The 13,222-nt window shown below is 41.6% G+C and overlaps 1 protein-coding gene across 1 annotated transcript in view; it reads right to left on the bottom strand.

The window, feature by feature from the left end:
* Positions 1-10,018, bottom strand: part of magi2 (membrane associated guanylate kinase, WW and PDZ domain containing 2) — a 215,526-nt gene extending 205,508 nt beyond the window's left edge. Inside the window, 1 exon segment of the mRNA XM_022749101.1 lies at positions 9,718-10,018. Coding sequence (XP_022604822.1) covers positions 9,718-10,018 — 301 coding nt within the window.
* Between the last annotated feature and the right edge of the window lie 3,204 nt (positions 10,019-13,222).

Genomic DNA, 13,222 nt, shown 5'->3' with positions numbered 1-13,222 from the left:
AAAGATGAATACTTAATTAATAATAATTAAAAAAAAAAAGATATATCAACTGTCAGTGAAAATAATTGTTAGCAAAGATTTAAATCCAGCTGGAAGTGGCTTTAAATTTAAATCCTATATTCTGAGGAAAAGCTGTTCTTACAATAACACACGATTAATAATAATCAAGGTCTTAGAAAGCATAAAAGATTACATGCTTGTATATGACATATTGTCAAAGGTCCATTCAGATATATCATATCTGCTGTAATATAAACATAATATATATATATATGATATACATAAAAGCTGTACAAGCTTTTTGAAAAGGACCAAAAAAAAGCAGTAACAAATCAACTGCTTACTTTACTCCCACACAACAACTAATATAAACATGAGCAGACACACAAGGGACACAGACATAAGGGAGGATTATTGTCCTTCATTCCTCTGCATGATTTACTCTGTATCTCTGTGCATGTGACAAATGAAGAACCTCGAACCCTTGAATTAGCTTCTTTGTGGGAGAGAGATCAACAGAAACACACACTAGAGATACGTACACACCATGTCCCATTCATCTGTAATTAATTATAATGAAAAGGTAAGGGGCTCCTCTCTATGCAGAGTTTCTTTATGCTCCTGACACCATTCATTTATAGACCTTAGATAATGGCGAAGGTCATAGAGATCTTTTTCACCCTTTAAAAAGACTAAAGAAGCAGTTCACTGTTAACAAAGACCTGGATTCACTGACTCCATGATACATTTAGTTAATGCCACAGAGGCACACAAATACACACAAGCACTTGCATAGTCTGATATCCATGCTGAGACACGCACACCACACGCACACACACACGAAAAGTTTGCAGCCTTTCCATTTCTCAGTCTTTGAAATACTTCCACTTGCCACACCAGATGGCTGATGTTGACAAGGAGAGGAAGACTGTTATATGTATGTGTGAGTGATCTTGTGTGTGTGTGCGTGTGCATGTGTGCGTGTGTGCGTGTGCGTGTGCGTGTGCCTTATCATTACCTGTCCCCAGAGGTGAGCCTGGCAGTCAGACAGTGTAACAGAGGCAACGACAACAGGTTCCCTCCACCAAACCTCTGTCAAGCATGACTGGACAGCATGTGGTAAGTGGTGCTAGGGCCCCAGGGATGCACTCATATACAACCACACACACACAAACACAAACATAAAAAGCAGCAATCCTCCAGTGTGTGTGTTTGTGTGTGTGTGTGTACTGTACGTGTATCACACTTTCTGTGTTGCACTTGCTGGTGCAACTTAACACTCTCAATGGGACCCTGACAAGAAGACAGATGAGTCTGACTGCACTGAGAATCATTACCGCACTCCCACGCAAACAGTGTGTGTCTGACTCCACACAACTTCTCAGGGATTGCCCCGTCCCATCTTTCAAACCCCCCCCCAACAGACTGGTGACCAGTCCGGGCTCATCATCGCTCACATCAGTCATCCCATTACTTGGGCACGCGCCATTGACTTGATGGTGTCATAACATGCTGCTTTTTATCCCTGAGCTGTGCTGGAAGGCGTGTGTGGTGTGGTTTTAATGAATTGTTTCTTTGTTGTACAGGTTTGCAAAAGTGATTTGATCTCTGGGTGCAATATGGCCGACCTCAACCTTCACATTCAGCTGACACCAGCTGACGGTGTGTAAATTACTTTATCCTACATATTCGCTCTGACTTGGAGCTTCCAGCTACACAGCATGCAGTTCACAAGACAGCGATTCAACCACCGCATGAGCAGCGTTTGTAGCATGTTCAAGAGGATGAGAGATCATTATACAAGACATGCTGTCATCTACAGTGTTCCTGGTTTCTTATGAAATAATACTTTGAATTTGAAATTATATACACATAAATCTTATTTAAATGGCAAAGATAGTTGTCTGCATATCTGCAAAATCCTGTTACACAGCTCCATACACAGCTCCGTTATTAAATTCAGATATAAATTTAAGCTTTATTAGTCACATTACGACCAAATCCTCAGGCAAACACTTGCCCTGGAACTGGTTCTGTTGAAATAAAGCCCGTCTGAATCTTTAAGGGAGCTCTGACTTCACTGTGCAGCAGTTTTTGCAGAAATATTTTTTTCACAAAACTTAAAACAAAGGGATTGTGGTGGCTCATTTAAGGCACCTTCTGTACCAGGTAACTGTAGCTGGGTTTCCATTGCAGTGTTGCGCAAAACAAAAGCTTTTTTTATTCATTTATTTTTTAGAAAAGCTGGGTTTTCTCCTACTATTACTTTAAGTTTGCAATCTCAAATTGTGCATTTAAGCTGGTTAATGGAAAAGCACCCTGTGATGTACTGGGCTATGGCCAGAGAAATGTGCCATAAATTATGTAGAAGACCCACAAAATAAAGGAAATAAGGGTCAGGAAACAATCCATCAGCATCACATCAAACTCATCAACTGCTTTCACATGCACCAAAGTAACGTTTCCTATTGATATATTCAAAAGAGTTGTGTGGCCTCACAGCACGACACTGCTCCTACAATGATCTGAACATGGATATGACGCTGTTTCGCTTTAGTATAAAAGGGTGAAAATGCATTCATATAATTATAAGATTAGTATAGTCAATTAGAAAATTATTTTGGGGGTTACTGTGACTTTATAGTAGATTGATGCAGATGTGTAGCCCTGTGAATCATATATACCATGATTCCAGGTCTCTGATATAACAGAAAATGGTTGCAGAGCTTATATTAACTCTTTATACGTTCCAAGTAAAGAATGAACTGAACTTCAACGTTTGATCCAACAGAGAAAAGTAAATTTGAATATTCCCATGACAACAGGCGATCATGTGATATTACTGAGCTTCAGAACAGCAACTAAAAAGACCTTAAGGCGATACTCCCCCTCTGGGAAAAATTAATGTGCCGTTAACCAATTCCATGGCGATTTATCCAGCCCTCGTTGATATTTCACTCTGGGCCGAAGTGTTGGGCCGACAGAGCATCTCTGGAGCCACGCCGGAAGCCACAAACAACCTTTTAAAACTCGAGAAGTGGTGGCACGCTCGCTGCCATTCCTGCCTTGCTAAAGCTTCCTGTCTGCGCCCAGGCTTCGGTAATGACTTTCCCCAACACCGACCAACAGTGAGTGGGCGCCCGGCGAGCACACTGATTGCCTTCGGCTGACCTGGAAATGTCTGCTCTTACCTGCGCCCAACACCACTCAGCGAGGCGCAATCAGCACACGCTCCTCAGCCGCACTACAGCACATCTACAGTAAGAGCTTCTCACTCCACAGTGGCAGTGAAAGATGCAGTGACAGCCTCCATAGCCGGCTGCATTAATCCTTCACCAGAGCTGAAATAGGAAACTGAACTGGGGCATTACAGCAGTGTGCATGTGTGGGAGAGAGAGGTAGAGGTAGAGAGAGAGAGAGAGAGAGAGAGAGAGAGAGAGAGAGATGGAGGGAATGTGATGTGTAAAGCTAATTTATCTTGATGCTTTGGCAGCAATATTTATGAATTAAAGAAACAGAGACTTTGAATTCTTACTCTTCATGCAGATTATCCAAGGTAAGGCTGAGTGAAAAGAGAATGGATTTGTAACACTTGTGATGTACTTGCTTTTTTACCATTTTGCAGGCGGCTGCGATGCGAGCGGCATTGTTCACATTCTATCTTGCGAGCTTTGTGTCTTCCTGGAGGATTAAATAATATCCACTAAGCAGCAGATAACTGTTGAATCATCCCCGGCTGCCTTTTCATTCCTTTTGTTTAGTGTAAACACAACGGCGATACCTCCAGTACACAGTGGACATGTCACAGCGTCGGACCGCTGCCGCTCATGGCCTCGCTCGTGTCCTAATCCTGTTATATTGACCTGTTCCCTGAGATCGGCCTCATGTTTTAAATGAGAGGCAGAGGGTGTCTCATTTCATGCCGTGCCTTAGGCCGCATTCAGACCGATCGTAGCTCTGTGTGAAAACAAAAACACGCTGCCCTCTCAGCCATTTGAATGGAGCCAGTTGTTTGATACAGTGTGGGTGCAGGAGCTCCAGGAAAACAACGCAGGGTCGTCTGATAAAAATGTTGACTCAACGCTCCCTGCAACCCAACATGTCCTCGAGCGAATGCACTCGCCAATCAAATACATGCAAGCACTATTTTCTGATTCATGATCACCACGCCGAAAGAGGAAACGGTTGTTGTGATAACTTCCTGTCACAAACTACTGGGCAGTGTTTTGGCATCTGATTGGTCTTTACTCCAACTGGATGTATAAGAGACAGTTGAGAAAGGAGAGGGCACACTTACAATCATTTCCTGTATCTGTGTCATGTCGGTTTCTCCACCTCCACGCCCCCTTTAGGAGACAGCGGCTGGTCTGAGTCTATACACTCCAATGGGAGAAATTATTTATCCTTTCGCCCATAGTCACCGAAATAAACATTGGACCCATTTTTCACAAGCCACATATCTTCTGAACGCTCTGACACTGAAATGGCATTTTTCAGACGGATAAATCAGGAGAAAACTAGACCTGCCTCTGTCTTAGCAACAAACTTCGTTGTGGTGTGGTTTCACTGCTGCCGTGCTGCCGACGTCGCTTTACACCCAGATAAACAGACGTTTAGAAGGACTTATACTTGAATTAAAAGTAAAAACTTAAATAAATCTTGTGTTTCTTTGTTTAATAAAACCATTATTGTTATTATTACTTAACTATTTTTGGAATGGAAGACGAGAGTGATACGATCTTGTACTGGGTTGATCAGATTAAAGCAAGCAGCAAAAACAGGCGCAATTGTGTACTGAATGCAGTACTGTATTTGAACATTTGCTGTTATGTTTTGAGATGGACAAGCAATCACAACCACGTCCACTCAGGGGACGGGAAGTGTATACCATTTCATACCACTGGCGCTGCTTGTAATGCGTCATCTTTGACTGTATGTCATTATCTCACCAGTCTCTCTGCGCTGCTGTAGGTTCTGTATTCATGATTAGTTTCCCCTTGCTTTGACAAATACAAGCCGGAGGTTGGCGACCACTGCTGAGGCGTTTATGTTGCAGTCACAGAAGAAAAAGCATTCATGGCAACAAGGTTTCTCTTAATGCTTTCCCTTATTATTATTTGTTCAGAATTTGCTGCCGACCTTACTTCACATCTTGAAATACTGCTTTACTGTTGCAATCTTGTGGACACACACAAGCATAGCTCTGATATGCCATCATGCAAAACTGTATTTAAAAGTAAGTACGTCAGCACTGTGACACGGTTACAAAAATTGCAAAATAGACCTTTACTGGGATCAAATCTGCAGGGGCCGCAGTAACCACAGGAGGCAGTCTCAGCTCGATCCTTACATTATCCATAATGTCTTGCCCTAATGAGATTTCACTGTGTCTCTGGGAGTGTAATTGTGCCCTATGTTCTCTTATACACCCATCAGTGTTTTGTGGAGATCCTCATTATGTCCTACAGGGCAGGCCTGATTGCTGGTGGCAATTGAATCTAATCCCCACCTTAGAGACTAATAAAAATCCTAATATTGTGTATGTGCATGTGTGTGAGCATAAAATGGGACAGTGCCCTAGGATTTCAGATGACATAAAAAATTAAAGTCATATTACAGTACATAGGTGATTAAGTGCATGAATGCATGAATGCATTAACATGATTCATGATCACTATAACAGAGAAGGGTGTAAATCACGATCAGGATGTTTAATTACAGAAGAGAGCGTAATGAAAGTTGGCAAACCAGACAAGATAGCCCAAGAGAAAGTGACAGCTCTTTCAGACTTGTGACATTACTGAAGCAGCAGACCACTGCATAAGAGAACTTTGATGTATTATTCAAAGAGGCCATGAACAACCTTTGGAGATCGACCATAAACTGGTGAGGGACCCTGTTCCTCAACGACAGGCTAAAGGAAGAAAAACGAAGCACAATTTATGGTGATTTTATTGGAATGCAGCTGATGCAGTGTGACCCAGTGTCGGACAAGTCCGATAACAAACAATTAAAATTTAATTGCATGCTGTTCGTCCGTTTCAGGTTGCTCCTGTCTCGGTCTAAAATAGTGGTTGTGCAAAAGGAGAGCTCAGATTCCTGACATGTTTTTCGAAGAGCATGACATCCTCAAACGGAAACATCATGGTGCAGAGGTGAACGGATTTTTCCTGCAAGTAACATCAGATTGATTCAAAGTTCAAGCCAAGCCGCTGCTCGCTGTGAACAAAGGTTTTGTTTACGGCTGAAGGTTTTGACCAAATATCAAGTATGCCGCCGCTGTAGACAGACAGAACTGCAACCCCATCATTACTGCTGAATGTTATTCAGTCTTCATTTATATTTCTGCCTTTAAATGCAGTAATTTTTCAGTACTAATTACATTTTTCTTCTTACAGTCTTAGACTCCGGCAGCTCTAACAATAACTGGTATTTATCTAAACATAAGAACACCTGCCTGAGTCAGTGGGAAAACAACATTAAGCACGAGCACGCTGGAGAAAAAGCTCTGCAGATGAAAATTAGTCAAAACAGACAGAAAAAGTTCAACCAAACTTTCTGACAGTAAATACCGTGTGTAGTTTTTATTATAGGTTTCACAGGAAGTCGTGAGTAATAGCCTCTACATGACAGCACGCAGCTATGATACAGTCTTCCAACGAGTGATTTAGTTTTTTGTCGTGTGGTCGATTACAGATCTTTTTCAGAAGTTGCTTTCAGAAGCCCTCTGTGGCTCCACTGCATGCAGGAAAACGGAATCAGATATAAATAATAACAAATGACTAACTATAAAAAAATCTTTTAGCAAGCTGATCATTTCTTTTTATTATGAGGCTGCAGTAAATCACAGCAGAGCGACTAGGATGTGCATCATCTTGAAGGCTTACTATGACAACATGTGCTGTACTCTGACTCTGTCTCCAACCTCAACAATCACACAGGGTGTTTGTCCCTAGAGTCTGATACGACCCATAGGAGCATCTGCTGAAATAGTGTCCCTACAACGGCAGGCATCCAAGACTTTCGTCATCATGGTTACAGTAATAAGCATGTGGTTAAGCTCATGGAAAGATCACAATTTGGTTAGGTTAAGGAAACAATCATGAGCTGTGTCCCGGTTCAGGGGCCGCATCCTTCGGCGGCTGCATTTGAAGACTGGTTGCGTCACAGTGGCGTAACTAGCCTTTCCCATTCCTAGGGCTCCTTCGAATGCGGCCGAGAAATGCCTCCCCCTTTTCCTGGGCAACGAAGGCGCAGCTGGTGACGCAAAGCGATAATCCTCCATAGGCCAGACTGTCTCGTTCGGCCTTCACGGACCATCATCGTCATGGTTACCACGGTAAACACTTATTATTGTCTATTGATTTTAAATGGGAAAGAACGATACAGCTGTCCACATCTGTCCACCTCGACCTCCTCCTAACACGGACTTCATCGGTCTTTATACGACGTGACTTCACCTGACTTCCTCCTTTGCTCCCGTCATAATTACTACAGCTGCTTGAGGTCACCCAATAATAAAACGTAACTATGGGTTGTAATAAGCTGCTGGCACAGACGACCTATAAGCTTTTTTTGTTTTTTTTCCAGAGGACAGCCCCTTCAATAAGGAATCTACTGAAACAGATTACAGGATTTTAATGTGCCTGGTGAGAAGTGAAAAATATCTGTTCGTGAACTCACTGCTCTGAGGACACTGCAAAAGAGCGTTTTTTTCCTCCATAATATTTACTTAATATACATATCAATCATGTCAAAAACAGCTTTATACTACAAACAGTCAATCGAGCAAACACGAGCGGAGCAGCGGGAGAATATCAATCACTTCGGCGATCACTGGAGGATATAAATATTTCATGAAAAAAAGTAAGACATTAATTTGATATAGGCTTGGCTGCCTTTTGAATAAATCCCTGGTGTGACACTGAATCGCACACCCACACCGTCACACACATACAAACACACAGGCTAAGACTTTGATCCAAAGCCTCTTATAGGGTTTTGCTGATTTTTCCCCCCCAAAATGAGAGACCACAGATCCTCCTCTCAGCTCTCAGCGCGAGACACCCAGTATCATTAGCCGCGAGGATCAAAGACGCAGGCGGCCGGAGGAGTGTGTCCCTGACACAAGAGCTGCTTCACGTCCAGTGGACAAAGATGACAGGCATTAGATGGAGTTTGGAGTTGGTGCAAATTTACATGACTTGAGCTCTTTTTAAATGGAAGCGTCTACATGGGTGTTCTGGACGCTGCATGGGTTCAATTCAAGTCCTTGGACAGCACAAGCACTCACCCCCCCTCCCCATAATATAGTACCTGAAGGGACTACTGTGTCTATGGCATTCAACTGTAAGCTAACAGTGACCTTATCACACTCTATGGTATTTTTCATTTCCCATGACACCACTATAATGTTGAAATAGGGAGTCTGGGATTTGCTCTCATATTTATGCAATAGCCTTTCCAAATCCAATTTAGTCCACTCAATGTAGCACAAATTGGATAATAAATACTGCATACTTAAATGTCTGCTTTACAAAAAAAAAGAAGGATATATATGTGTGATTCAAAGGTTAAACTGAAAATGTAGAGCAATTTTCTTTGTTCTCAAGAAAGAAAACAAACTTGAAACCTCAAGAACCTCAGAGGTGCCACAACAATATACACTATCATACTATCAAATTATACTTCTAAGGCTGCAACAAACAATTGTTTTATTTGACGATTATTTTCTTAATCAGCCCCTGGGTCTGTAAATGGTTAGAGTGAACTCAAGTTGCCATGTTCAAACTTCTTGTTTTGACTGACCAATAGTCCCTCACTCCTAGATATACAGTTTACTATCATATACCTACAAGACAATCTGAAAAAGTTAAAAATTAAGAAACTGAAACCAGAGAACTACTTAAAAATGATATTAATGATTAATCAACTACCAAATTTTGCAGATGATTTATCAACTTATCGCTTCAGCTCTATAGGTATAGGTTAAATTCATAATATATGAATACAAAACATGTATCAGCGATATTAATTTTGATTACCAATGGCCATACAGTGCATGTTTGCTTGTAATATTACATAGCTTGAAAGTAAATCTCAATGTAATCAATCTAATCAATCTAACCGCCTGTTTATGTTGGTGGTATTATAGGCAATTGGATTTTCTGTAATCTTGACCAATGGTGGCTGCATGACATTTAAAAAATATTAAAGTGACTACAGCTTCCCTGTTGTGTTGAAAGGCTGAAAGGATCCAAGCAATATCTTAAATGAGTGTGCACTTGAATGAACAGTGGAATGTGTATTTTTCTGACTCTCTCAAATGTAACACACCCCCTTAAAAAGCCAAACTACACCACATAGCAACAGGACCCCACCACACCACACAACACAACCGAAGCATGTCTGAAACACCTTCGTCCAACAACGACTGTGGGAGGAATATTAATATCCGAGTGCAGGAGACTTGTAACAACAATAAACACCCAGAAAAAGTTCAATTTCTTAACGTGGCTTGTTCACAGCATCGAGCATGAGGGAGACTTATCAGTTTTTAGAGACAATAGCACTGCTGTCAAAACATAAAGCGCGTTTAAAAAGCTAACGGATTTCAAAAAATGTCCGAAAAAAAAAAAAAAGAAGAGAGAAAAAAAAAAAAAAAAAGAGCCAACTACGACATGCGGGAAAGTTGGTGTGAAAGCTCAGGGACCTCACCTTGTTTAACACACTTGAGTCGGACGGGGTCTTTGCTGTGTTTGACCACAGCATGGACGTCCCTGGTGGTGAGTCCAGCCACCGGGGTATCGTTGACTTCCAGCAGGAGTTCATCCTGGAAGAGTTTACCGCTGTGGCACACCGCTCTGCCCGGGAGAAGCTCGCCGATAACCGGGAACTGTCCATTCTCAGCGCCGCCCTGCAACTCCAGCCCCAGCTCCCCCTCCTCATTCCTGCAAAGGACACTCTCATGGACTTTGTTAGTCCAGTGGTTCTTCCTCTTCTTCAGGCTCTTGGACATGGCTCAAACAAGGGGAAATCACATGAGTGCGGCCGTGGAAGAAGTTTTATCGCTCTCTGAAGCCCCCCAGTGTCACCGTAACACTGTAATGTGTCCAGTTTCAACAGTAAACGCCAGTTGTATCCATGTCAGCGCACACACACACGCACAGCAGCTGGATCATCAGTCTGCTATAACTGAGAGCTGCTCAACTTGTGATGCCTTCAAGTTCTGCCCCTAATATCGGAATTGACAGGTTCAGCGACAAAAAAAAAAAAGTAAAACCGAATTTAGGAGTATGGAACCCATTCACCAGCTAACACTCATTACAATTTAAATATTCATTAAAAAAGATTTAAAAAATATGTTCAAATACAATGGACCTGCTGCTGGATGTACATACAGACTCTTACTTGTATTTGTATGTCCATGGTACACCAACAAATTAATAGTGTCATAAAAACAACTAATGAACTAACTAACTGTATGACCATTCATCCATAAAATGTATAGAACAAGGCTTTCTGATTAACTCCCTTCACCTGCAGAGATTAAATCACATTTGAAAAACTACTTTTTATGCAGTTCTACCACTTTAGCAGTAAAAAATTACCTTATAAATCCACAAATTTGTTCTTTGCAAACGATTTTTTAAAAATAACACTGCAAAAACTATCATCATTTAATGCATCAAGGGAATGGTGTTTGCAACTCTCAAACTTACAAGTGTACAACTTTACGAGGGGCGCCTGAAGGCAGCATCGAGCTCCAACCAACCTAACTGACCCGGATGTGAAGGCTGGAGGAGGAGGAGGAGGAGGAGGAGGAGGAGGAGGAGAGAGAGAGAGGCAAGGCTTTTCCCAAATCCAGCTTTCCATGGAAAAAAAAGAAAAGAGAGAGAGGCAGAGTAACGGTATTTCCACTGGCATGGCAGCAGAGCAGCAGCAATAATAAGAGTTTTTCATACCACAAATATGCCTCTACTTTTTGACGTTTGATACAGACACTGCAGATGACACAGTTTGTAAAAGTAGAGAGAACTACATGCCAGTAACTTATAGTATAACTTTGTATTGCCTGTATGAGCTGTAGGCCTCAGGAGGGGAGGTCGACCGATTCACTCAAATGCATTGTCATTCCTCTCCCCTTGAAAGTGGGACCACATCAATTACACTCCATTCCTGCTCAGACAGGAGCCTACAAAGGTCGCTTAGTTCAAAGAAACCTTTGAAACATATTGTCATTATTTATTTATTTTTTGTCCTTAGGTGAACTTGATGGCAAAAAAGCTTATATTTCCTTGAACACCCTCAAGGTCTTTGGTGAATGAAGCGTTTGTATTTTATGGAACACTTTCAAGGGCGGCGAGCATTTCTCATCTGAGCATTTCCTCCTTATTAATGATATTGATATTTCAAGGCATATTTTCTTCCCTCTCACAGCACTTTGTGATATACAGACCCAGTCAGTTAGCTGCAATAGTTTTGTCATGCGCCAGAAGAAATGGCTCTAAAAAGGAAAATCCCCTTGTGTTTATCTCACACCAGAGGAGAGGGACATAAAGCAAATGGAGAATTGAGTGAGTATAATCCATCTTCAAACAAATGTGTGTTGTGGGTTTCTTTTCCTTCAAGGGGTTGACATCTTTAAAACTTACAATCCGCTTTATGGCGAAGCCTGTCCTCGACACCTCTTCTCACTCAGTCCCAGAGCTCATGCTCAGTAATGATAGTTTCCTGCCTTACTGCCATAATTGTATAGATATACAATGATAATAGCTATTCTACATCGCCGAGTTATCTGTCATAGCAAGTTAATCCTTTTTTCAGCCTTAAAATCGTGTTTTTCTCATAACAAATGAGAAGTCCCAGTAATGACTTGAGATAAGTGCACTTGTTTCCCACGCAGAGAGACTCTCTCTCTCTCTCTCTCTCTCTCTCTCTCTCTCTCTCTCTCTCTCTCTCGTTATGATTGGGGGGTAATTCATTCTGCCTTGTTCAAAGACGTTTCCACTACTGAGGTCACGAGTCAATGTCCCTCAAACGCATCTCCACTCCCAGTGCTCAGCTGACTGTTCAGAAATGTTTTCTGTTACTTCTATTTCTGTTCTGACACTGAACCTCAGTCGCTCTGAGCTCTGACTGAAATTAGTGAAAGTCGTAGTCAGCATTTTTTTTTTTTTTTCAAATTGACTAGATATTGCAGTAACATCCTTATCGTGATTTTTTTTTGGCCATAATTGCGTAGTGAAAATCTGATATCATAACAGCCCTAGTTTAGAGTATATTTTATTTAAACAGATGTACAGTTTGATGTATTTTGTTACAGTCAAAACTGCTTCGTATTCTGCAAAGTAAAGCATCATATCGGCATCAATATCCCATGTCTTTTTAGTTTAGTGTTTGTTGACAACACAAATTACATCAAACTTAAAGAAACAGTTTGATATTTTGAATTTTAATTTGCTTCATGCTGAGAGTTTGATGAGAAGATTGATACCTCACTAATGTCTGTACCGTAAATATGAAGCGCCAAACTGTTTCCCTCAGTATCTAGTGTTTATTCTAAACACAGCTGGATGTAACTTAAAGTGTTTTCCACGAACTATACAACTTAAAGTGAATGAGCATATTTCACAAAATGTCATGGCTTTTTCTGTAAGTATTTTTCAGTCAGGAAGGCAATGATAAATATGAAGTAAAATAGAATTTACTGTGTAGATTTATAGATTTGTATAGATTTTGGCGCTTAGACCCGGGCAGGAAGTTGATCACCATGGGAGGTGCTTCCAATAACAGGAGCCTGGACACTGGTGGTGATGAGGAATGGAGCTCGAACGTCTTCATGAGAGGGAAACTCCTGATCGGAGGGTTAGATTGGAGGTGGCCAGGCCTCGACAAGTGAGGTGGTGAAGGGGGTGGAGGTGGGTCGCCAAATGTTCAGAGAGAGAGAGAAAACTTTGACAGCTGACATGTGATTGGCTAAAGGCCAGCGTGTCAAGGTCGTGATTGGATGAAAACGAGAATGAGCTGGTGGAGTTCAGAGATGGCGGGAAAGAGCATGTGACTTAGAAAGCACGCGCAAGGAACTGAACTTTCGCTGAGTTTCATTTAGTGTAAAAATACAAATACAAATAACCAAATAAATTTTAGATCGTCCCCCAGGTTTTCTAAAATCCCCAGATTCCCAGAAAAGACTTCAGCGTCGTCAGTGCAGCTTCGGGCC

This window comes from Seriola dumerili, unplaced genomic scaffold (assembly GCF_002260705.1).
Source record: "Seriola dumerili isolate Sdu_G_001 unplaced genomic scaffold, Sdu_1.0 BDQW01000138.1, whole genome shotgun sequence".
Taxonomy (NCBI): domain Eukaryota; kingdom Metazoa; phylum Chordata; class Actinopteri; order Carangiformes; family Carangidae; genus Seriola; species Seriola dumerili.
Note: the sequence above shows the minus strand (reverse complement) of the source record. Positions and strands in the feature narration are given on the sequence as shown.